The 25679-nt window shown below is 37.6% G+C and overlaps 1 protein-coding gene across 1 annotated transcript in view; it reads left to right on the forward strand.

Moving 5' to 3' along the window:
- Positions 1-25679, forward strand: part of RIMS2 (regulating synaptic membrane exocytosis 2) — a 469801-nt gene that overhangs the window by 399898 nt on the left and 44224 nt on the right. The window contains 1 exon segment of the mRNA XM_048068611.2: positions 17714-17955. Within this exon segment, the coding sequence (XP_047924568.2) occupies positions 17714-17955 (242 nt within the window).

The raw sequence follows: 25679 nt of genomic DNA on the forward strand, positions 1-25679 counted from the left end.
TTTTTTTTTTTATTACCCTCTTCATGTGGGCTGATAAATGTGTGTATTGATTGACAGTTGACGTGGATAAACAAAGAGTTTTTTTGTTTTCTTCCACTTCACTTGATTAGCTGCCATGGGTTGCTGTATGGTGGAGGGGTTATGTAGCTCTTCTGTTGTATTGTGTCCGGAAACATTTCAGCACAATTGGCTCTGGTTTTATCAGATGGCGTTCTAGATTTACACATTTTACCACAATTCCGTTGAACCATGACTTCTAATGCAAGTGAGTGACATTTTGTATTGCAAAATCCATGTAACTTGCATTATGAGAAATGCGATGTTCTTTCCCTCTTCATCAGAAAAAAAAAAAGAGTTTGAGATTTGCTGAGAATCTTTGAAACTCTTCAGAAACTCTCATTTCTTTTACCTGCTAGTGCTGGTACCTATAGACAACTGAAGCCTGTAGAACTGTGTTAATATATAGTAGGGTAATCATAAAGTGCTCTGCTGCCTTCCACTTTCTTTGCTACATACATATATGTGTACATACCTGTACATACCCACACATGCAAGCACACAGAGACTTGCTTCTTTTATTTCAAACAAATAACTACTCACATAAAATGTTCTGAAATACTTTTCTAAATGGAAATAACCAAAACAACTCACCTGTGGTAGAATGGATCAAAGGTGATACAAAAAGAGAATCAAGTTATGTGGTGTTCCATCTGAGGTGGTATAGGGCAATACAGCCATACTACTTATTTTATATGTTGATTACCATCATTCCTTCACTCATGAGAGCACATTTTTGAACTCAGAAAAAAACAGCTGTTTAGAAAGAGCTGTCTTTAAGACTGCCTTGGCGTATTTGTTCCATGGACTGCTAAGCAAACCATTTGGTAGTGCGGGAAAGGATGTTTTAAAGACCTTTGTCTCTCCCAGCTCTCATTAAGTTTCCAGTTTAATGGGATCTGGAAGTCCTCCCTCTTTGAAAGCATGGCCCTATTCCTGGTTTTCAGCTTTCACTCAGGTTAGTCTTCAGCCAAAAATGCTGCCACTCACAGAAAGTAAACTCCTATTTGAGAAGAAATTTCTTCTTCCCCATGCCAGCTTGTGTTTGGTGGCTGCTCTCTGCCTTTAGGAATGCAGAAAAGTCAGGACTCCCTTCTTGGTAGAGAAACAAGGTATTAGTAAGTGGCTGCTGTGCAGTGACTTTTGTTTGTGTAAGATTTTGGCTCCCAAAATGGGAATCAGTCCCTAGTATTATTTACCCACTTAGCCCATTTTGCCTGTTTTTGATATGTAAGTTGTGAGGAAAGTTTCTATATCCGCCATCATTTCCCATAGTACACAAAGTGCTGACCTTTTTAGTAGTGTCTAAAAAGTCTTCTAGGGTAGAAAACAAGCTGAAAAGCACAGATTGATTCCTATACACATATATGTATATGAATATATGTATGTATATATTATATAAATAGTGTTGTATCATTAGCATACTGAAATATAGTGACTAGTGAATTCAGTGGACAAAACTGAAGGCAGGATAGGTCCTAAGTATTGTTATAAATGCAGTGCCTTATGCTTATTTGTTTGGCAACTTAAAACATGTTCATATTTCATTAAAAACATCTTTTCTAATATTCATTACATAAAATTATTAATAATTAGTAAGTATTTTAAAACTAGGGATGTGTGATAGCTGCACGTACAGATGTTTTATTGAAGTCTTAGTGGAATTAAGTATCTTGAAGTGCTGATACAAACTGCTTATTGCTAGTTAACAACTGCAGCTTTCCAAAAATGTTTTCATGCCCAACGCCAATATGAAGCAATCAACAAAACATCACTTAATTAATAACCATATCAATAGGTATTTGAGGTACCCATCAGAACCAAAGCAGCCATCTCATTGAGCAAAAAATAGCAGTAAATTATTACCCTGATCCTGAGATCTTGGGTATCCAAAAAAAGCTATAGTGCAAATGGGAACTTTCAGCATACATTTGTACGTCACAGGTATATCTTTAGTTGAACATCAGTCACCTTTCCTCTGGGGAATTTGGAGACACAGGGGCTATTCTCAATCACACCATCATCAAAGGTGTTTGTTAAGGACACATCATACCTCTTCATGTTGTACATTTCAAAGTCACCATGCACTGTACTCATATATTTTCTGAATAATGCTAATAGCCACACTAGGGGCTTCAATCTGCTGAGATCATAGGTGGGTTCAAAGTAACTTAAATGACCAAGAAAGCAGATATCCATCATGGGTTCATCCCATGCCTATTTTAAAGAGTACTTTAGTGCAATAAATTGCATTAGGTTTTAGAGCACTGGAGTACAATAAGTCAATAAATCTTTTTTTGGCAGAAATAGCTGCAGAGTCAGATTTTGCCTTCATTAAACCTTGCAAAACTAAAAATTGGCATATGGTTGATGTACAGTGAAAACATAATTGTGTTTTTTCTTGGCAAGGCATGCTAGTTAACACAAAGCACGGATCAGGCTTCCTTGTTTTAATCTTTAAGGATTCTTTATGTACAGTTATCTGACAATATTTCTTATCCAGGCTCCCTGATGATACCAGGGACAGAAAGAGCTCTGTTCGATCTATGGTGTGAGCATTCAGAATATTTATAAATTGCAGGAAATCTTTTTGACTGCTCTAAATCTTAACCTTTCTTAATGTTTTTCTAAATAGGAATCCAAAACATTAATTCTAATAAAGAAGACAGTTTTGTTTTCTCATATCAATATACAATTGTAGTAAGAGATCAGGATTTCACTGTATTACAAGCTGTTCAAATACAGAAGAAAAATACGGGCTCTGTTCCAAGCACAGGGAATCTAAATCATGAGATGACATATGAGTGCAGAGAGGGGACCACAAGAGACTTATGAAATGTTTCACATGACAGGAGGTAGTGACAATACAGGGCTGGGGACATCTTGACAACAGGGAGCACTAAGGGGAGATTGGAAGAAAGAAAATAAGATCGTTTTGTGAATGCTTCTGGAGAGCTCTTTTCGAGCATTAGATTCACGGGGGAAAAACCACGAGTTGCTTACTAAAAACACCACAAGTGGATGATGGGGCAAGTCAGATCAGCAGCAGGAGCTGATCTTTCAGTCTTGAATGGGAGAAGATATATGGGATAAGGAACTGTTAAATACTAGAAAACAAAGACAACTTATGTACAGCTGGATAAATAAAAGTGTACCTTTGTACTGATGCACAGGGAAAGGTTGTGCAGCCAAATTGAAAGGCTATGAAACTTATCTTTCCTACAGTGTCCTGGAATGGGCTTAGGTTAGGTAAATTGCCAGAAGTGGAGAAAAAATAAATGACATATGAAATGTGAGAGAGTGGATACAACAATTAGCTTTGTGGATGGACAGAAGAGGTAGAGATGTGAAATAGAAAGTACTTGTAAGTCACAAAAATATGGGCCTAATTTGAAGCTTGAATTAAAAGGGCTGCCCAAAGAGCAGGCCTGAATGACATGCATGGTTCACATGGCTGGGAGAAGAAGCAGACGAGAGGTCTTGGAAGGAGATACTGAATTTAGTGATGCTGAGTTGAGATTAGTGATTCATGAGGAGGTACCAAACGAAGAAGTTTTGGTACAGGCAGGGGAGAAGAGAGGGAGTTTTTACTGCAGAGGGGGTAATATTTTGACATACTGTTAATGAAGGGATGCTAATTTAGGGATAGCAATATAGGAGATACTGATATAGTCCTGTGGGGCCATCACAGTTAACTGGTTGGGCAGAAAATGAAGATATACTAGAGCACACGTTGAATGAAAGATTAGAGAAAGGGCAAATCTGAGGTGTGATGCAGTATGGAAACTCAGGGAGGATAACTTTTCAGAAAATGGTTAATTGTAGCAAGGCAAAGGAGAGACCAGTATACTTTCAAAATCTTAAGAAATCATTAAAAACTTTGGCAGGTGTAGTTTCAACTGAATGCAAGAGGTGAAAGATAGTTGTTTGGAAAGTGTTTGAAATGGAATTGAAAACAGGAGATTGGGTATTTTAAACAATGCATTTAATTGTTCAATTAATTCAGAGATGAAAAGGAGAAAGGATATGTGACAGTACTTGCAGAAATGATGAGAGCAAGACTAGGTGTTCTGTTCTACATTATAAAGGGATATGTTAAAGCATGTTTCTACAACTTGGGAGTAAAAAAAAAAGGGGGGGGGGGAGGGGAAGCCAGGGGAGATCTTATCAATGTGTATAAACAGCTGAAGGGAGGGTGCAGGGAGGACGGAGCCAGGCTGTGCTCAGTGGTGCCCAGTGCCAGGACAGGAGGCCCTGGGCACAAACTGGCCCCCAGGAGGCTCCCCCTGAACACCAGGAGCCCTTCTGTGCTGTGCGGGTGACGGAGCCCTGGCACAGGCTGCCCAGAGGCTGTGGGGTCTCCTCCTTGGAGCCCTTCAGAAGCCGCCTGGACGTGGTGCTGGGCACCCTGCTCTGGGTGTCCCTGCTTGGGCACGGGTGGCACCGGGTGGCTCCAGAGGGCCCTGCAGGCCTCAGGCACTCTGCAACGAGGTGGCTAGAGGTGAGAGTAAGGAAAGGAAGAGGCAGGGGGGAAAGGAAATCAGAAGACAGCATCTGATCTCACTTAGGCAAATCAAACAGTTTAAGAAGAGATCCAGTGAGAAATTTCTACCTTCATTACAAGAGCAAGTGAAGAGAAATGTATTAAGAGGAGAAATGTATTAAGAGGAGAATGCAGAGACAGCAGAGGAAGGTAGTAGATTACGTGTTTTGCTATGTTTTATGTCAGTGAGACCCAGTGCAAAGAAAAGAAATAAATCCTAAAGGATAGTCAAAGAAATAGAGCTGATTAATAGGAAGATGACGCAAGCGAAGAATGAAAATTTGTGGTGGAGAAAGTCAGCTGGAATGTAATTTTGCAGAAGATATAAAAAATGGAATACAGCATGTAGTTTTAAGTAATGGATTTGTTCAGATAAAAAACCTTTTCTGTTCCTAATGGTACTTCATGCTCTCTGTGCCCTTTCCCTTGTGGGATGCAAGGGAATTGGATTCATCTCCAAGTCACTTTCTAGTTCTTTTTGTGTCATTCAGTCAAAAAATTCTTCAAAGAATTTAATTATGTAGGTTTTAAAACTGATGCCTGATGAGTATTTGTTCCTTAGTTTCTCATTATATTGTAATCTTAGTATTTCATTTTTTATGAAGCTTCTGCCATGATTGCAGCCATTATCAGTTAAATGCAGTGTTTTGCAAAGCTGGATAAAAAAACACAGAAGTTCAGCCTGTGCTAGCTCCTCCGTAGCAGTGGAAGCCAGTAGCACTTTAAAAAAAATCTATATTCTGGTAAAAATATCAAAAGCTCTGCAAAAGATAAAAAGCATCAAGAAATCTGTTTTCAATGTGCATGTATTGTTTGCTTTCTTAAAGCCGTTTCAGAATAATTATAGTGATTGTTCCAACTGCTCTAATGGATGAAAGAAGTTAATTGTGCCCAGCCTTTCTTGCCAAGCAGGCCACATGTCTGTGAGCGAGAGCTGTGGCCTGAGACCCTTTCCCCAACGCATGGTAGGTCCTTTAGCAGTCTGTGCCCCGATAGATCTAGCAGTGGCTTCCTAGAAATACTGGATTTGAGCTTCTGCTGACCAGCTAAACCGTGCACTCCTAGTAGGCCATGCCCTTCTTGAAGCACAAACTACAGTGTTTGCGAGCTGGTAAAGGCCCGGCCACAGCCTGGGGACACTGGGAAAGAGCGTCAAAAGCATGTTCCCTCTCCATGGCAATGAGCTCAGGCCCTGCCGACCCCAGGAGCTGCCCCTGGATGAGTAAACGGGGCTGCAGACAGGATGAGGTACGATGCCACCAGCCTCCCCTGGCACCCTTCCCTTTGTGAGACCAGCCCTGTTCCCAGCATGGGGTGAAAGTGACTTCTGGACCGTGCTGTAGCTCTCGACCCAAGAAGTTGGTGTTGCACTTTCTTTAACCATCACAACAAAGTGGCCTTGCTACTCGTGAGATCAGACTGGCAGGTTACCATACAACTTTCACCAGCTCTTTTCGAATGCAAAACATTTATTCAGGAGTCTGGGGCAGGTATGCTGGACTGAGACCTGGAACAAAAAGCAGCAACTCTGTTTTGTGTCCCCCTAACATAAGTGTTCTGCATGCTTCTCATTAGCTAAGCAGAGAGATAAACAGCTTACATATAGCTGCTATGTGTCTCTGAAACCAAAGTACCTAAAATCAACTTTTTTTGTTGTTCGATTAAAATTAGTATTTTTGGACTGTAGAGCCTGTTAGCAGTTCATGACAAATTCTTACATTATTTGAAGTAACGATCCAAATCCACTTTATTTGATGTAAGTTTTTAAACTTGTTTTAGTGTTCTACATTGAGGCAGCTCTTCAAAAGCTGAAAATTCATACAGCAACTGTGCCTGTAGCAATGCCCACAGTCAGCAATTTGGCCATTTTGTGTTCTACACTTTCACAGATGACGTGCAGAAGAAAATTATCTGTGACTTCTGGAGAAATATTATGGATACAAAGGATACAAAATATCAATGCTTCATAAAGGAATTGTATTAATTTTTATATTTTTTTGTGAAATCTCTAGAGTAGAATACAAATCATTTAAGAAATCCAGCAAAGTCACCTGTTTCTAAGTTACTCATCACCATCTATCAAACTCTTACAGACCCTTTTTTTTCCTGGTACTGTGGAGTAAGTATAAAAGACATATAGACTCCTTTACAGATAGTCAGCTTATTTTTAATATTTTTTCAAGGAAATAATAAGGTAATGAATTTGGAAGTACACATTTTTAACAAGTGAGCAGTGAAAATAACTTCATATGAAACTGTCTGCAGCTTTGATATATGATGCCCAGCAGGGATCTCAGACATTTTTTCTTTGACAACAACACGATATTATTGAGGCTGCTTCCTTCTCCATGAAATGCAGTTTGCACTTCAACCTCTACTGAGTGTCACCTCTGAGCTGTGATCCAGAAAGCGCTGATGTACTCCTGTTCCTAAAGGTCATTTAACTGTGCATCAGTAGTTGTTGTTTTGCTTTGTTTTGTTTTATTTTGTTTTTAATACAGAGGTGCAGATGTAAAGCCCTAGAGACTTGCAAGAAGTAGAAATGATCAAAAGAAATAAAAAGAGGATTTGAAGCAAGTAAAAATATTGAAATTAATTTTTGATTTTTAAATGTGTTGGAAAAAAAGGCTCATTTTCTAAAGATATTTAAAACTAGTTTGAATTATAAGTTCTTCATTAGACAGACTTTTGTATCTACAGGATTGAGCACAATAGGCCTGTGGACTTGCATAGCAATAGCAACAATTAAGTGTGGAATAGAAACTTATCAAAGCAAAGAATTTAATTAGGAAGCTCATTTCTCTCTCTGACACAATGATTCTGTGGTTCTCTCTTAGTGCTGTATGTTTTCATTGTTTTTCTTTGAGTATGATTTTAACTAGAAATGTTAAAAGATTCCGTACAAGTAATTTAGTGCCTTTTCTGATTCATCTAAATGTACTTAATCAAAAATAATGAATAAACTTATCACTTAGCCTCCTAAGAAAGAAGTATGAACTTCCTTCATGTTGCTTCATAAAGGTGCTTCTAAAACACAGGTTCTTTGAAACACATTGCCAGACCCATCTGGCAAGTATGGTATTTTAACTAAAGGTTGGGGGCTCAGTGTTGGTCCATTACTTATATAATTCCCAGGGTGAGATGATGCTGCAGTGGTTTGCTATTGCCCATCTATCTGATTTTAAGGTTATTTGACTAAGCATCTGAACATTTTGGTTCAATATTATCACATAGTAGTTTTACTCATCTTAGCCTACAAAGTCCATGAAGTGCTACCTAAGCAAGCCTTTGCTCCAAACATGCATGGCATGCAAGTGTGCATACTTCCTCAGCCGGGAGCTCTGGTCATGGACCTGTCCTCTGCACATCAGGGAACAACATTTGAGGACTTGAGCTGAGAAGGATGTAAGCCAAATTTCTTCACAACATTTTCTTTTCACGATGCTCGTAGGTTTTCTGTATGCTTTTCTAATTTCTCCCAGAGGCCCCAAGTGACTCAAAGTCATTTTGTCAAAATGACAGAAGTCAGACAGGCAAGATCATGATGTCCCAGATAACGTCCCTTTGGCTGAGGTAATTATGGCTTCAGCTCTCTTGCTCGTGTCCATTTAGCTCTCAGTCCCAGAAGATCAATTCAGAAATATGCTATGGATTTGATAGCAGTGTCTATTCTGACCCTGATTTTTCAGAGTCCTCAAGCAACCTGAATTTACAAAGAATGAAGGAAACATCAGAGCTGCTGTATTGTTTAGACACCCCTCCCCATCCTGTTGCACACACACATGAGCAGTACAAAGGGGTGAGGAGCGTGAGCGTGGTCACATTGCACAGTACTGATCAAAACAGTCCTATTTTCCATGAGCAAAGTATGGACGCAGCTATAGTCAAATCCATATTGACTACAGCAATCTATTGGAATAATGGCTTTTCAGAACATTTAGTTCTTCCCTGCATATTCTGTGAATTTCACCCTGCTGTACACAGTAGCACATGCAATCTAGTTCCTACATGACTATCTTACAAAGTTCTCCAGCTCTCAATGTATTTTCTAAATCAAAAAATCTTCCTTATAGATGATTTCAGTTTAGCAAATAAAGATGCTAAATCATGGCTCCCCTTACCCTGAGGCAATACAATGTCTTTTATCTCTCTATATTTTTGAGAATCTTTATCTTCAAATTTGAAAATTTTATCACTTTGGGACTTGATTTTACATTATTTCTCTGGTGATTTTAGGTCTTGGGTCCACAGTGGATTTACAGTTTGATTTGTCAATTCAATGCTTGCTTTTCATTACAAAGAGCTCATTTCAGTTCTTCAAGGAGTAAATCAGAGTAATGTTAAGTTTGCGGTACAACTATATTTTGAGTCTTAGTAAGCATTGTTAATAGTGGAAACAGAAGGATCCATCTCTTCCTTCTCTGCTGGAAAATTGTTATTCAACAATATGTTCGAATAAGCATATAACATTTAACTTTCAGATTATGTACATGCAAGGTCCATTTCTCTAAAACACATTGTCAATTAAACCAGATTGCCCACTGTCAGCTTTAATTTGGCAGGCCTGTCGTTAACGTGCTGTGTGTTACACAACTGATTCTGTCTTTATTTTCTTTCTTTATTACTAAGCCTTCAGAGTTCATGTGGACTTGTATTTGCAAATGAATATCAAACTAAAATGACAGCTGGCTAATGCAAGACTTTTGCTCCTTAGCTTGTTTTCTTTCTAGGCTTCTTTGGAATTCACACATTCTGAATGCCTGGTTTAGTTCACCGTATCAAAGGAAGGGATTTTTGCATAGATTCACAACTGTTAGCGGAGTAATATATAATAATAATATGAAAGTGATCTTTGAAAATGTTATTTCGTATTGAATATTAGATTATTTTTATTTTCAGTTGTGCACACAAGTTGTCTTTGAATAATATACAAAACAAAATACATCGTAATCACTACTTTATTCACTAATTAATTTATTATGAAAAAGAGAATGTTTCTGTTTAGCCCAATCCATTAAAAAAATTCCAGTTCCAAAATCTACTGTTTTCCACCACCTTTCCTGTTATAATTTCAATAAAATAAACCTAGCAATGAAGTCAGTCCAGTAGCTATTAGAGCTTTATATCACAAATAATTTAATAGGATAATTTTTGGTCAAGTGAACCTCAGGAGACTAAATCATTATAATTTCAAACCTGTAGTATGTCTCTGATATAAATTGGCAGATGAGTATGTGCATGGGCCAGAGGCATTGTTCCCATGGAAATATTATTTCCAACATCACAGCTGTCCCCATAATGCTGTTTTTGTTAAATTTCCTCAGCAAATTAATGAAATGAGAATGTCTCCAAATAAGTAAAGAAATCTATTAAGAATGGCATTAAAATTCCTATCCTGCTTTTAAAAATCTGTAAAAGAAATCTTCAGTGGTCATCCAGTCTCACGAGAGACATATATAAGAAAATGCCTCTTAAAACAACTGACAAAAAATGTTAAATTTTGTTCTTTCCCTAGGACATCACAGTACATGGCTGTACCTCTAACTTGGCAAAGTGCGTTTTTACAATTGCAGATGCTTTAGTTTAGTTAGGCATCATTACCAGAGAACTAGGGTGAACAACAGGGAAGTATTAATTCTGAATTTTCATTGAGAAAAAAAGAAACCTGCCAAGATCTGCCAAATGACTTAAGTATAAATCTGATTCTCTCGTGCATATTCTTTTGGCAGAGCAACAAGATGAATTGTTTTCATTTCCAATTCAGTTGTAATGAAGACTGAAAACAAAACAAAAAAAAATCCCCAGAAATCCTACTAATGATAAATAATACAATGGTTACAATTGCTTTTCATCTCCTTGACATGTAAGAATTTAATAATACCATAGATTTGAAAAAAGCCTGTGCTTCATAATACTGGTTTTAGTAAGGTGTATTTGTTGGTAAGTGAAAAACAAAACAAACAAACAAAAAGATTGTCATAATAATTTTAGTTTATCAGTCATAATTAGGAATGGATAGAATAGCATTGTGAGTGTAGGAGAGCAAAATGAGACTCTCAGGCAAAAGATGCCTGAAAGGATACGATCTGTGTTTTTTGAGAGACTGCGGTGTTTAAAGAGAGGATTTTTCTTGGAGGATATGTATAAATCCGTGCAGTCGGAAGCATTTTAACTGGCAGTAGACAAGGTAAGATGTTTGCCTTTGCTTCCAGATTGAAAATATTATCTTTGATTTGGGTTTGGGTCTGTTGGTCATTTGTATTTCTTGTTTATGGGGAAGGACAGAATCGGTGTATTTTCTGGTTTAGCCTTTCTCATTGCTGCCTGTTGGATTGCTTAATGTACAGAAAGAATGGGCAGTGCTGCCCTGTTCGACAGCAGAGGATGCCTGCAAAAATCTTAATAAGGTTCTTTAACCCCTGGGACTTTGCAATTGCTTTTTATAACTGTAACAACTTCCAAGAGAGTCATCGTTTTCAGTTTCTCCATCCTTGGCTTCATCTCTGGCTGGTTTACCACATATTGTAAATCTCAACAGGCATGGTAAAGCATAAGGACTCCCAGGTGTCAGTGGGTTTTTGTTGTTATTTTGTTGTGGGATTTTTGTTTGTTTGTTTTTTTTTGTTTGGTTGGTTGGGTTTTGTTTGTTTGTTTGTTTGTTTTCTGTCCTAAATGAAAGGTTCCTGAGGAAATTTGGCACTTATTCTGCTAATCAGCCAGTTTCTGTTAAAAAAAATTCTGTTTCCTTAGGCAAGTTTCTGACCAACTAGTGAGATGCCATCCAATTTCTGCAATTGGTTCAAAAGTGGCAGCCAAAGACTGCAGGTTTTTAACTATGGAAAGAGGAGGAAATTTTCCATTTGGTACATATGAAACAATGAATGTTCTGTGTGTCTGCAATTGCTCTCATGGAAAATGTATCAGCAGCCAACAATACTGTCAATTAATTCTAAAATAAGTATTTTTTGTAAACCCATTAAATGCCCTCGAAACACCAATAAGTCAGACATTGGGTGAAGTCGGGTAAAATTTCTGACTTTTTTATTTTCTTTTTAACTTCCAAAAATTGGTATTTTTTTGGTTTGTTTTTATGCAGACCTTGTTTATTTAGGTTCTAGAGCATTTGCCCACACTTCAGTCCACCTTAGCTATATCGCTGTATGTCAAGTGGCTTCAAAACAGTTTCTCTCCCTTTAGGGCAGGCTCCTTTCACATTGTGAAATCTCCCCTCTTAACTGAAACTTCACAAATAGTTGCTTTTCTTCTTGGTCAGATATCAAGGACACGGTCTATCTAAAGCATGAAATACCAAAACTGAAGCAAAGATCTTCTTGTGCAACCTATTTCCCTGCCTCCCTCCCTTCTTTGAGGATTTCCTGGGGCAGTGTTTCCTTCTGGCTATGTCAACTCCTAAGAGATTGTTTTCCAAGCAGCGGATCCTAGGCGTTGTACTTTGGGATAGTTTCTCTGCCGGTGTTTTCTAATCTGTATCAGCACAGATACTGACAAAGTGAGAAGATCAAGATAGTTGCTGATTACCTGCTATGGTAGGAGTCTGGAAAGCCTTGACAGCAAATCTGATTCCAGAGGAGAATTACACTCCCCGCTTTGAAAAGAAGTGGGTCTTTGAAAAGAGATCCTGAAGATTGGTGCCTTTAAGAAGTCCAGAAACATAATACTGGATTTCCTAGAAGGCTATGTATGAATAGCATTTTCAGACCAGCTTACTCTTCTTCTTCAAAAGCATTCAGAAAAAGCTTACGGGCTAGAATTTGTCTGTAGAATATCAGCATGTAAGAACAATCTGAGATTTGCTGTATAGCCAAGGAGTTTAAGGCCCTACACCACTAAACTGGGAAGGTGCAGCCCTGGTTATATGTACAGACTGGGGGATGAGACGTTGGTTGGAGGCTGTTACTAGCCACTTTGCTTGTATTTTCGTACTCCCTCTGCTTGTTTGTGAAGAGATTACAGAGGAATGCTGTATTTTAGGAATGGTGTATAAAGTTACATCTCACAACTGAGAAGAACTAGGGGCAGTACAGGAAGCAACGTTCCCCTGTGATCTTTGCCCATCGCCCTGCTCTGGCTGACTCGTTGGTCCCCACGAGCCTTAGTCAGGGGCCTGCTGTCACCTTCACTCTGTGGCTGCTGAAGGCCGCAGGCTGCCTCACGGCTGGGGTGGTGTGATAAGTTTGTTCCTGTTTTGATTTTAATGAGGGTGATTATTGCACCGTCATTCACATGATGGCCTAGCACAGTTAATTTATTTATTTATTTTGGCCCCATATGGCTGCATATTCTCATCGTGGAGGATTTTCTTAAGTTGAGTACCATCAGACAACTTGGAAACCCTATTTTTAGTGCACCTCGATTCCTTGACTCATATAATCTCATAAATTTAAAATGTTGTAAATGTTTAGCTGAATGTGTGGGTGGGATTATGTCTGTGTATATGTACATGGAAAGAAAACTTCCTGGATACGCCATTTCTGTTTCCTGTTAAGAGAAAAGTTTATAGGAGCTAGTCCCTTAACTCTGACATCCCTTTAATAGTTCTGTTAACTCAGAAAGGAGTGCAAGCTGACATACAATGCCCTATTTTTCTAGGAGTAATCCATTTCTGGCACTGTCAAAAGGCAGTGTGGGTAGAAGGATAGCTTCACAGGTGAGGATACCAATAATGATTAGTGAGGGAGGGCTTGAATAGTCAGAAGAGTTCAGAGTACAGATGAAGGAGTTGGTTTGCTCATGAGCAATGCAGGTTTACTATGAAGCACTATAAGCCTTTCAGAACTCTCCTAGTACTTATTTGTCAAAGATTTTTTTTTTTCAAAAGGAGGAAATGAGAAAAAACAAAGCCGCTGCTATGTGATGGCTTTCTCCAAGAGCTGTTGGCTAGCTGGGAGCATAACAAAGATGTTCCCCCTGCTGCTTTTACAGAGCAAAACAACCCCAAAACTTTAACTAGAACAAGTATTTTTAGAATAAACTACTCAGGGAGTAAAAATAGTGAATGGTGAATGAACTTTCAATATTAGCCATTTGTACTAGTTTTTGGAATATCCAGTCAATCCTAAAATTAAATACTTTTTTCTTCACTTGAATTCTGTTTCCTATCTTTCTTATTTGGTCAAAAGAACGTGGTTGATAAGTCCACCTCATGGTTAGCAGGTACACACATTAAAACTTGATTTCATGATTCAGAATTTGTGTTTTATGAGAAAACAGAATATTTGTTTTCACTGCTATGACATAAGACCTTTCCTAAGTGTTAATATCACTTAAAAAGCAATGGCATAATTACTGTTTTCTGTTATAAAATACAACAGGAGCTCACAGACTTCCTGGATATGATAGGATCCAAGGGAACGGCATGAAGCTGCAACAGGGGAGGTTCAGGCTGGATATTAGGAAAAGGTTCTTCACTGAGAGAGTGTGGTTGGAAACTGAAACAGGCTCCCCAGGGCAGTGTTCACAGCACCGAGCCTGCTGGAGATCAAGAAGCATTTGGACAATGCTGTCAGACACATGGTTGGATTTTTGGATGGTCCTGTGTGGAGCCAGGAGTTGGACTTGATGATCCTTGTGGGTCTGTTCCAACTCGGGATATTCTGTGGTTCTTGAAAAATGTAGCATTGGAGTAGGTTGTTCTGCAGGCAGTAAAAATACTTTCCTCCTACCAGTCTGTGCTGTGAGAATGAGCTCCAATATGAAATAACAGAGATTTAATGACTTATACTACAGTCTTTCCCCAAAGGAGCATTCTTAAGATCTCTCTCAAAGAATCTGTTTTCAAAACAGTTTTAGGAACTAAATAGCTTTACTTTTCTACTCCTGTGCTAAATATGAATCCAACTGTTTGAAAAAATACATCGAAGAGCTCTGACAGACAACACAGTGAAATTAATCACATTTCCTTTAAAAACATGTATTACTGGGCAAGGGGCTCTAATTTTCTGATTCTTAGAATTTGGCCTGACATAGAACTGAATATACTGTCTCTTCCCAACAATGACCTTTCTAGATCTCTCTGTTATTTCTTATTTGTGAGATAGTGTTGAAACTGAGAACTAGTTCGTGTGGCATCTCCGTCCTGTGAAGCAATCTCTAAAGGTGTTAGTTTGAAAGGAAATACAGCATGCGATGTTAGCATCTCACAAGTGAGTTATCGTAGTGATAAAAAGCACCAGAAATACAGATCCACTTTTTTCCTTCCCTGCCTGCCTCTTCACCCACATCCTATCCCACTTTATTTTAGTGTGAAATTTACCAGCGTGTCAGTATGTACTAACATATAACATGAAGGAGAGTTAAAAAAGGCTAAGAAAAATACGTTCAAGCTCCCATTGCTTTCCAGTGTTTTTATAGTGTCTGTCCAGTCAAGGCCACCAAGGCTCTCTCTCAAATCTGTTTTGTGCCCGTCCATCTGTTGATCTGAACTCTCATTCATGCTTTTCCTCATAACTTACTTAGGAAGCACACGCAGTATTTTTCAACTTGATGACAAAGGTGCATTTCTATAAACTAGCTCCTGTATTTTTCTCAGTGTTGTGGCTCAACTTCAAGCATTTTGTGCCTTCATGTAGATGCAGCTGCCAACTAAAGGGCAAAAAGCTTTATTGGCACCTCTCAAATATCTTAAAAAGTTACTTTGTTGTTCCAGATCTGATGGCTCATCCTATTTCCAATCAGTAGTAAAAGATCCAACAATACCTTTGCCTTTGAGGCCGCTGCATTAATTTCATAGTTAAGTTTTTATTGACAGAGTATGTATGTATATAAAGAGTCAATAAAGAAGCAATATAAGTTTATTTTCTTTGAAATTGGTATAGGTCATTATAAGTAAGACTGTGGTCATACCCCATAAAATCCACTCCATTTACTGAAGGGTGAAGCTCCAGCAATAGCCTTTGTATGCTTTTGAAAATGTATTTAAGAAGCAAAACCAATATTTGTTAGCCTTTAGATTGTGATGATTTTATACAAACACACAAAAAGAATAATTTTTCCCGGTTTCCAAAAATATTCTGTTGTTTTATTCTCTACAGATTGTCTAACACTGCATCTAGCGTGGACTTACTAGTGAGATGCAATGTACAGAATTATAAGGGGCTGAGTTCTGTGCAAGAACTTCACTGAAATAGAAATATTCTCCATGCATATTATCAGGCCCACATTTGCTGAAGAGTTTCCAAATCTGGATGTTTGTCCAGCCATCTACCAGTGAAATGTCAGGGCCAAATGTGGATGTGTACTGTTATCATCACCGTAGATCACCATTTCTGTGCAAAGGAAAGGTCCCTTAACCTGGACCACTGGGAGATCAGGTCCCTCTGGGAGTGCTGTGTGTGTCTAGTAGATAATTCCGATGCAGCTGCTTAGAGCCTGTAGAAACAGTCTATAAATAAGAACAAAATGTGTATTATAATAAAATTCCATTTTATCAGTAAAGTTGATTTAAGTCATGTAATGTCCAAGTGTTTTATAAATGTTTTATACATGTTTTTACATGCATTTGTTGCCAAAGGGAGGGAATAAAATAACTGGATAAGTTCATCACTGTATAATTTCATCAAAAACATAGGATAAGTGAACTAGATTACTGAAAATATCCTTGAAATGTCTGGATGTTTAGAAATCAAAGCTAGACTTCAGACTTTCATTCAGTTCATTAATGAATCAAGTATCTGTTTCACTGAGGAATATATTTTTGTGTGTATTTATTTGTGTATACATACTTGTGAAGAAGAGGGGCAGAGCACCTGAGAGGGTTGTAGAATGTAAATTTCCCAAGCAGCACCAGTGTGTGGTCTCTCAGTCTGCCCACAGTTCAACTTTCTGTCTTGGGGATTGAAAACTGTCTTTTTTTGGTTTGTACCCGCTGAACTGTGGTGTCCTCACTCGTGAATTTGTGTGCAGTGCCTGTTTAAATAAGTAAATAAAAATGCTTTTATAATCTCAGACCAGATAACCTGAGAACTTACTATTAAATAATTATTTTGCTGTAAGAGTTAAAAGTTGGGATATTGGTGAAGAACTGGAACCCCTTAGTGTGTTTATGTTTTTACACTTAAAATAACTATTTGGTGATAAAGACACTATTAGAGGGACAGCACATACGCAGTAGTAGTATATTGCTGTGTCACCTCAACTGGCAAAATTGCAGGCGAGTAACTACTTAATACTGCCATAGATAAAGCTCAAGAAACATACAAATGAGATGTATAAGGGATGGGAAGAATAAATTCAAAAAACATTATACTGAAGCAAGCTTATTTTCACCTAGCCTTTTTTAACCCAAGCCATTGGCAAGTAGTGATGCACTGTAGCTGCTGTAGGAGAATCATAAGAACAATATAGGGGAGCCAGGAAGTGACTTTTCTTTGGTTTACTGAAGGGTCTTGAAGACCCTTTGCTTTTCCACAACTGTGGACAACACTTTGTATTCTAGCTTGTGACTATTTATGTTTATAGAATATTGTAAGAAGATACCAACATAGTACAAATAGCTTTTAGTAACAAAAAGAAAGCCTGCTCAGTTAAAAATATACCTATAACCACTATTCATGTGTGCTGAGTGTCTGCAGCCATGGTTTCTAGTCGAAGCAAGAACTATAAATGATAGTTTATGTATTTTATTTGCTTTGTGTCTCTTGCCTGGCCCAGGTAATCCCTACTCAAACCATTTTCAGAACCTGCTGAGCTGATAAACTAGAGGAACAAATGCTTATGATTTGATTAGCCGAATGTGGAAAAGCAATACTCAAATCAGTCAAAACAACAAAAAAATATGTATGAACATACTTATATGCTTGCATAGAGTTTTTAAAAGATGTGTACATGGTACAGTGATATATTAATCCTTTGATATGCTTTTGCTGGTCATGTATTTTAAGAAAATCAGTAAGAGCTTGTTATTTAAAATGAAGTACGAAACAGGAGCTTACCATTAAAGCTGCTCCTTTTACCTCTAAAAAAACAAACCCTACCTGTGTGAATTAGCTGCTTTTACCCTCCAGTCTCCCAAAACTTTCCATCTGAAACCTGTCCTTTTCTGTCTTCCCCTTTTTACTCTTTGTCTGCGCTGTTTATCCATCCACTGGCTGACAGTGTCTTTACATCCAAAATGCAAAGCAGACAGATGGGCGCCTCAGGAAAGAACATGACTAAGAGCACCAGCATTGGTGGGGACATGTACACGCTGGAGAAAAACGATGGCAGCCAGTCGGACACGGCAGTGGGCACCGTTGGTGGTGGCGGCAAGAAGAGACGCTCCAGCATCGGCGCAAAGATGGTCGCCATCGTGGGTCTCTCGCGGAAAAGCCGTAGCACGTCACAGCTTAGCCAGACCGGTAGGAACTGGATTTTTTTTTCCCCTCTGGAATTATTTAAATGTGCATAATGTGCATGCGTTACGGTTTATTTGTTTGGATATCTTGTTGAAGTTGCCTAATCAACAATATTCTAGAGAAAGAAGAAAATGGTCAAGCATTTTTTTTTCTTTTTTGGCCTGGACATTGACTGAGCTTGGTTTTTAGCAAAGATCCTTTTCAGGTTGGACTGAGGCTTGTATTTTCTGCTTGCTGGAACCTACTTAATGTACTAATTCCTTTGCTTCTCAGGAGCCAACATGAGCTGCTGTACTTACATTTGGGGGGAACTCTGACTGGGATTTTGTTAAGGGTCGCTGAAACACAGTTGCAAAACTCCTTCTCTTCTGTGATGAATAGTGTTTGCATTATGTTCTTTTCTCACATTTAAACATGCACCATTATTTTGAAATGAAACAATTTTCATGAACAAAAAGGTATGTTATATTTTACTGCATTAGTACTGTTTTTTATTGCTTTTTAATTCCTTCCTTTTCAGCCTACAAGAGTATTCACTGTCAGTATATGTTTTCCTCATTTCTGTTTATGGCAGTTAAAATTTGATATTGAAATATTCTATCTTGGATAAATGGAGAGTTTTTCTGTTTGATACCTAAAACATTTAAAATCCTATGCAATGTTTTATCCTTCATCTTTTAGGGAAAATCCATATAATGCACTCTGAAAAGCTCTCATTGTCAATTAAGGAACCTTTATAGGACAAGAGTACTTTACATGGAAAATGATTACTTGTATTTAAATCATATATATATATATATACAAGTGATTAATATATATATATGATTATCTATATTAAATGTGATTATATGCACATATATTTATATAATTTATATATGTGTATATATATATATATACATGAGCTATATTACGTGTTCAGTATCTAAGTAAAATAATTGTAACATTGTCATATGGTTCAACCTAAGTTTATAAATAGCATTCAGCCATGTGTTGTCCCATCAGGAGGTCTCCATTGTGCTAAGCACCATTTGGACATTGAACGGATTTTTCAGTTCCCTGAAAGGTTTGCAGTTTTTATCGTGAAACAAGAATGATAAGAGTTTTAACGTACAAGTACATGAAGCAAGCTGATGATCCGCAAAGTCAGAAATTGTGGTATATTTTGTAAGTAAACTTTTGTAGGAGGGGAATTTAAAGCACCTGGAAAGAGTGGAGTTAAAAAGATGGGATACTGAAAGTAAAGATAAGAGAGGGACGATATTACAGAAGAAGGGGAGCACAGAAAGAGGTTAGAGAGACTGAGTGTGCGTCTTACTGAACACAGTAAGAGTCGGGAGGGAATGAAGAAGCAGAGGGGAAAGAACGTACACAGTGAAAGCTCTGAAAATCGTGTAGACACTGGTGACTCCACCTGTAGGCAAGTCTTTGCAGTGCTCTCCTGTTTTACTAACTCACTTGCTGGTTATCAGAATGGCAGTTTCATACATGCTTCTATTTCCTCTGAGCTCAAATGAATGGGGAAGATGAAGCCATCTTTACACGGATCTGTGGAATGTCTGGTTGGGCAACCAGAAAACCTAGCCACTTGCTCACCTAGAAATATATAATTTTATTCATGTGATAGTACAGAGGTATGTAACTGTGTTGATGTACTTGGATATCGTCAAATATGCACAACAGTACTAGTTGTGATCTCCTTTGGTCATTTGCTGTAAGACATACTAAATGAAGGCTGTCAGGTTTTTGTATGATGCTCAAATATAAGTCTCAGCACTAGAGAGAATCTGTATCATTGTGTGGCTTGCTTAGATTTGATTTAAATACCATGCTGATTTAGTTATTTGGGATGTTACTTTTAACCTGAAGTTTCTCTGTTGTATCTAACCAGTTGCAGAACAACTGATTAGGTACTCAAGTTTAAGGACAAATGTGACATGTAACTCTTTCAAAACTTCTTAAAATCTCTTGATCCATTGAGTGTGAGCAGGTTATTCTGAAAAACTCGCGATTACGGAGATGTATGTCAGTGCTGTGTGTCTGCTGCAGCAGAACCCAGGAGAGTCCTTCTGGCTCTGGCCAGCAGCCTTTCTCCCTCAGCTGCTCCCTGGAGAGGTCTGCGCTCAGGCCTGCGCCTGGCCCACCAGGACGTTGCAGCCAGAGCAGCTCCTGCTGCTCCTTATGAAAAGGCCCCTCATGTATAAGATGAATATAGGTTGTTTTCTACAGCTGTTACTGCACACCAGCTCCTGGTGTGCTCCCAAGCTGCCTCCATCCCATGACCCTAAGGGGGCTTCTCTGGCTGCACCTAACAGGACAGGCACACGTGTGGTTGAAATAGTTGAGTTGTACGAGTGTGCTGGTCATATGGTGAGCAAGCCTGTGGCGATGTGTCAGGAGACCCTTTAACGCCCCAAGGAAGCGTGTGTGGTACTGTGTCTGCAATGAGACAAGGCAATGACCTGTTGGGTATGTGAGGGGGAGGTCACGTCACGAAAATGTGTCTTGCGTGTCTTAAAGATCCATCAGCACATCTTAAAGAGAATATTGGACACCAGTGTTACACATGAATGCCACAGGTTTAAAACTTGCAGTTGATGTGTCTAATGAATTCATAATTATTCCCTGTTTTATCTCATCCTGTTCCTGTTTTCAGATGGTAAGTGCCTGGACAAGGAAACAAGTATTGGCACAAGCACTAGTACAAGGCCTGCTATTGAAAAGCTGAAATGCTGAATGTGCTGTAGACTTCCTGTAAGTAAACTTTCGGTAACTGAGAGGCAGGGGATACTCAGCTTGCACAGCACCATTACCATATAGCAACTGGTCAAAATAAAAAGGGTCCTTGGTTAGTTTCTGAAGGCATTCTGTTGTTCAGTTGGTCAGCTGTCTCCTTACTTGACATATCAGGGTTGAAAAAGCATATCTGTATCAGGAGACAACAATACGACTTCTATGGAAAGTTGTAATCATATTTATAGGAACTAAGTTTTTATAAACTGTGTTCTCATCTTGGAGTCAGTAAAAAAATGCCTACCAGCACCTCTGAAATTTCTTTCTAGTGTCTTATAAGGCATAATTGTATTTCAGTGGTTTTCTTCATTCATATTTTATAACTAAAACTATGCCAGAAAATTTTGAAAGTAGGTCATTATAGCTGCTTTCAGGACTGTGAATCAGGCATACAATAAATACCTTAAAAGATAAATTTTTACTTTTATTTCAGTTGAATTTTATGTTATTTCTTTTTGTTTGGCACAGTACTTGGGGAATTGACAATAAATACGTACAACTTAAAGTATGTTTTTATTCTGGTCTATGTTTTGTTTAGTGTATTCAGGTAGGAACTCTTGTTTTGTCGGTAGAGGGTATGTTGATTTGTTGTTATTGCTGGGAGGAATGGGAGTAACTGTATTAATAATAATAATTATATAATTTATTACCTACCGAAGGCATTTTGATTTCGTTCAGTTATGGCTAGTGTCTATTTTGTGTTGGAAAGCCTCCAAGGAGAGAACTGAATACATCTGAAATATAACAAAAACCTGAATAAGCAGTATAAGCAATGTTATGTTCTCCTCAGGGATATAATAATACAGTCTTACAATGCATAGAATATTGCTAATTGAGTAACTGTGCTGAACAAGACCATCATGGATAATTTGTGAGAGTAAAATAATAATTCAGGAAGTCGGACAGATCTGACCTCATTGACACAGGCACTAGGAACTGATCTTTTCAGTTGATCGTACCGAAAGAATCCAAGAATCCAGTAAATCTGGGTGACATGTCCTCAAATACATTACATCCTAAATGGTGTTCTGTGGACCACTGTTCTTATGGGAAAAGAAATAACAGAAAAATTGCTAGTGTTGAGACCATGGAAATACAGAAAACATGAATGACAACAGACAAGATTCCTTCTCAGGTTTCCATTTGTGATTAAAGAAGCATTGTAATTTTTTTTTGCCAATTCATATTAGTTTTCCTCTTTGTAAAAATGTGTATCAGTACTAGCTCTTTCCTATTATTCGATCTAGTGAAAATGTTAAGTGTGAGAATATACAGGATCAGACTTTGTGAACTGTCTTGATTTATTTCAAAACAATTAAAAAAAAAAAAGCCTGGAAATTCCTGCAGTTTATTTAGATGGTCAGCTGACACAAAAATAATTTTACTTATGATTACTTTTACTTAGGATAAGACTTTAGTCAAAGATAAGATACTGTAGAGTAGAGTGACAAGCTGAATCAGAATTGACTTCAGTTCTGATTCCAGTACATTTTCACTGCTACAAAAAAATAGCTGGAGGAATACTCAACAGACTTATTCAAGACATCATTCCTAGAAGACATCATTCCTAACATTTAGCAGGTTTGAGGGGTTTATGTTGAGACCTTTACATCCTGATTCCACGGACGTTCTTCCTACTGGAGTAGCTGTCTTCCTTTGCAAGGTAAAATCAAATACAAAATTCAGGTCTCAAACAGCATCTTGACAGTGTTTGCTTAGATGTTCATATCTGGAATTCAGTCCTTTTCCTGCTAGACAGCCCTGAGGGAACTGGTGACCAGTCTTGCATACAGGTGCAAATCTGTAGCTTTCAGTTCAATTTTGTTCATGAGTGAAATCTTTCCCCTCTTCTGGTTACACTGTGTTAGATCTCTCTTTTAACTCAAATGCACTGTCTCTGACAGGTGGATACCTTGTTTAGGTGACATAACTCTAGCTGAGGAAATGTCTTGTGCTTTCTTTAGTTAGCTAAGTCTTATTGTGTTTGTAGGCTGACTATATCCAAAAGCCTAAACAGTTTAGTTTATGTTGTCAAGAATTTTTTTTTTTTAGAATCTGCAGCACACTGTGAACCATACATCCTCAAATGTTTCCTGTGTGTACACACAGTCACACGTACAGAGTCCAGCACACTCCCAGCATTTGAGAATGCTATGGCACATTCGGGTGTATGACTATAATAGCTGACATCTATCAAAATAGGTGATATTAGGGAAAGCATGTAATGGCATGACTTGATAGTGACCAGTGCAGTAATGCCTGGAGAGAAATGTGACCATATGTTTTGGATGGGATTTTATTTTCTGTGGGTGTGTCTTAACAGCCAAATTATGAATTTTGTATGGTTTGTAGAGTGTTGAAAGTAGAGTCTGAAGTGCTACTTTCATATACCAACTATATAGTCTGTGGAGCTATTTCCTCAATTACTAGAATAATTGAAGGGAATCTGTTGGGAACATTGGTTTTGGTCTTGTATGGTATTTCACATTTCTTAGTTCAAAGTTTAGATTTTTGTAAAAAACAGTCCTTTACCACACATGCAGTACATATGTTTCCTTTAAAAAGAGGATGATGAATCACTTCCAACAGGGGAAACTAAAGAAGAAACTTCATCAATTGCCTTTCATTGTCCAAAACGAAATAAAACAGTGAGCAAACAATTCACTAAACTAGAAGTGTGCTCGTTATCATAATATATATTGTTGCTTTCTATCTCTGTAATTAGATTGTGACAGATCTGCAACTGAAATTATCATGTACTACTTTTAATCTGACCATGTGTTATTGGTTTTTTTTAATCATACGCGTAATTCATGTGATTTGAATCAAGCCTTTTGTTTGGGGTTTTATTTCCTCTCCTATTCCAAAGGCAGATTAGTGTTGTTAATAAATTGCTTTAATGTGTAGTATTACACTTGTATCAGTATTCTTGATGTATAATCTGATTTAGTTTCAAAGTAAGCCTGTATTGCATTGATAGAAGTATACGATTAGTAGTTGACAAGAGATTAAGGCCAATTTGTCCTACTGATTACTTGAGAATTGTGACCTGAATTCTTTGCCAAGGAGAAAGTACCATTATAATAAATACATTACCGAGGGAATTAATCAGCCTTTACTAAATAAACTCTGGAGAGTATGCTAACAAATAAATAGACTCTAATTGCAAACTAAAAAGGCTGACTACATAGGCTTTTAATTTTATTTACTGAGGTGGTGATAGATTTTTGTTTTTAAATCATTTTCTTCCACATGTAGGGAAAGAGAAGGAAAGAAGGTAAGGCAATACAAAATTTATGTAACTATCCAGAATGGGTTTTCTGTAGAAGAGGCAGGTATATATTTGGCTTCTCTTACTTTCATAAAGCTTCTGTGAGAGATGGATGCAGTGAAAAGAAATATAGAGCTGAGGTGTCAGAGCCAACCTTCAGTCAGTACTAGATATGATCTTACAGAAGTCATCTTCTGGAAGATGCTTCTTATATGTAAGATGTAGGAGATGTCTTATGCCATATATAAGCAGAAATTCCAGGCAGATAAGAAGAAAGTCCTGTAATGAGAATAAAGAATAAGAATAAAAGGCTTCATTTTTGGAAAAAAACATACAGATCATGTATACTAGCTGAGCAATACTGCCCCAGTCACAAAAGACATTTTGAACTCTCTCTCTCTGTTATGTTTAGTTACCGACTCAGTGAGATCTATACCTGTGAGCTTTCAAACTGACTGTGGGAGAAGTAAAACCAATTCCCTTGGTTGTAGGCGTCTATACGATTAAAAAAATACTTACATTTTCCCAAATGATTTTCTGTACTGTCAACCCTTTCCTTAAAAAAAAAAAAAAAGAACACTTAGTTATATTACCACTTGATTTCATTAATAAGGGAAAAAAAGGAGAAACCTGTAAGTGAGATCAGAATGTTTAGCTTGACCTTCTACAAGATTTTCACTCTTTTCGTAATTAGAGGTAAAAATAGAGAGAGAAATGTAGGGTGATCTTTCTTGGTAAGAATACTGCAAAACTATCTTTTCTTATCCAGAGCAGAATTCTCATAAGATCCCTGCTAAAAAAATACACATCTCATCAGTAAAGTTTAAAGTTGTTTTATTTCTGTTTTCACAGTAAACAAGATTTGTTCTTTGTGTTGTTGCATAAGCAAAAACCATCACACTGCTTCCTGAGTTCCTAATTGAATTTGGAAAGCATTTCTGGTTTGTGCTATAGGGGAGATACTCAACAGAATAATTTATGTTTCACATAAGTACATTTTGGTTTGAGAACTCCTTTTGTAATTTTATAATACTTTAGTTAACATGCGATATAATATATATGAATTTTGTGTTGGATATTCTGTGAAAAAAGAGTCTGATTTCATCTTATGGAAACTTGAGGCTGAAAAGAAGAACTGTTTAGGCAATTTCATACTTCTATTTTGGCAGTTAGTCACTTTTCAGATAGCCTGAAATGTCCAAGATGCTTACCTATTGTTACAGTTCAATGTACCTCTATGGTTTATATTTTAGGGAATAACATTGTTTTATTTAATTTAAGTTTAATTAATATTTCCAGCATTGTCTAATCTAAATCCCCCCTCTTTTATTTTAGAACTGTTTGTAGAAACTGTTCACACAAACCATTTCCCTCATAGTGAACTGGTATATGCCTCCTAGGTATCTCCATTTAGGTCATCTTTTTCTACCATGGACGAAGTGTGATGGAGCTACCACTCAAAACTTACATGTGCCACTAATAGAAAACTTTTAGAAGAGAAATGATATTAACAACAGAGTAATTTAAAAGTAGCTAAATGTACCAGTGATGATTCACAGAAAATTTACAAGCAGACATTGGATAAAGGAACTAAACCCTCTTATTGCAAATTAATTCCCATAAATCCCTTGCCAGTGCTTTATTTGGCCTTTTGTGTCTTCGTTGT

This window comes from Anser cygnoides, chromosome 2 (genome assembly GCF_040182565.1).
Source record: "Anser cygnoides isolate HZ-2024a breed goose chromosome 2, Taihu_goose_T2T_genome, whole genome shotgun sequence".
Taxonomy (NCBI): Eukaryota; Metazoa; Chordata; class Aves; order Anseriformes; family Anatidae; genus Anser; species Anser cygnoides.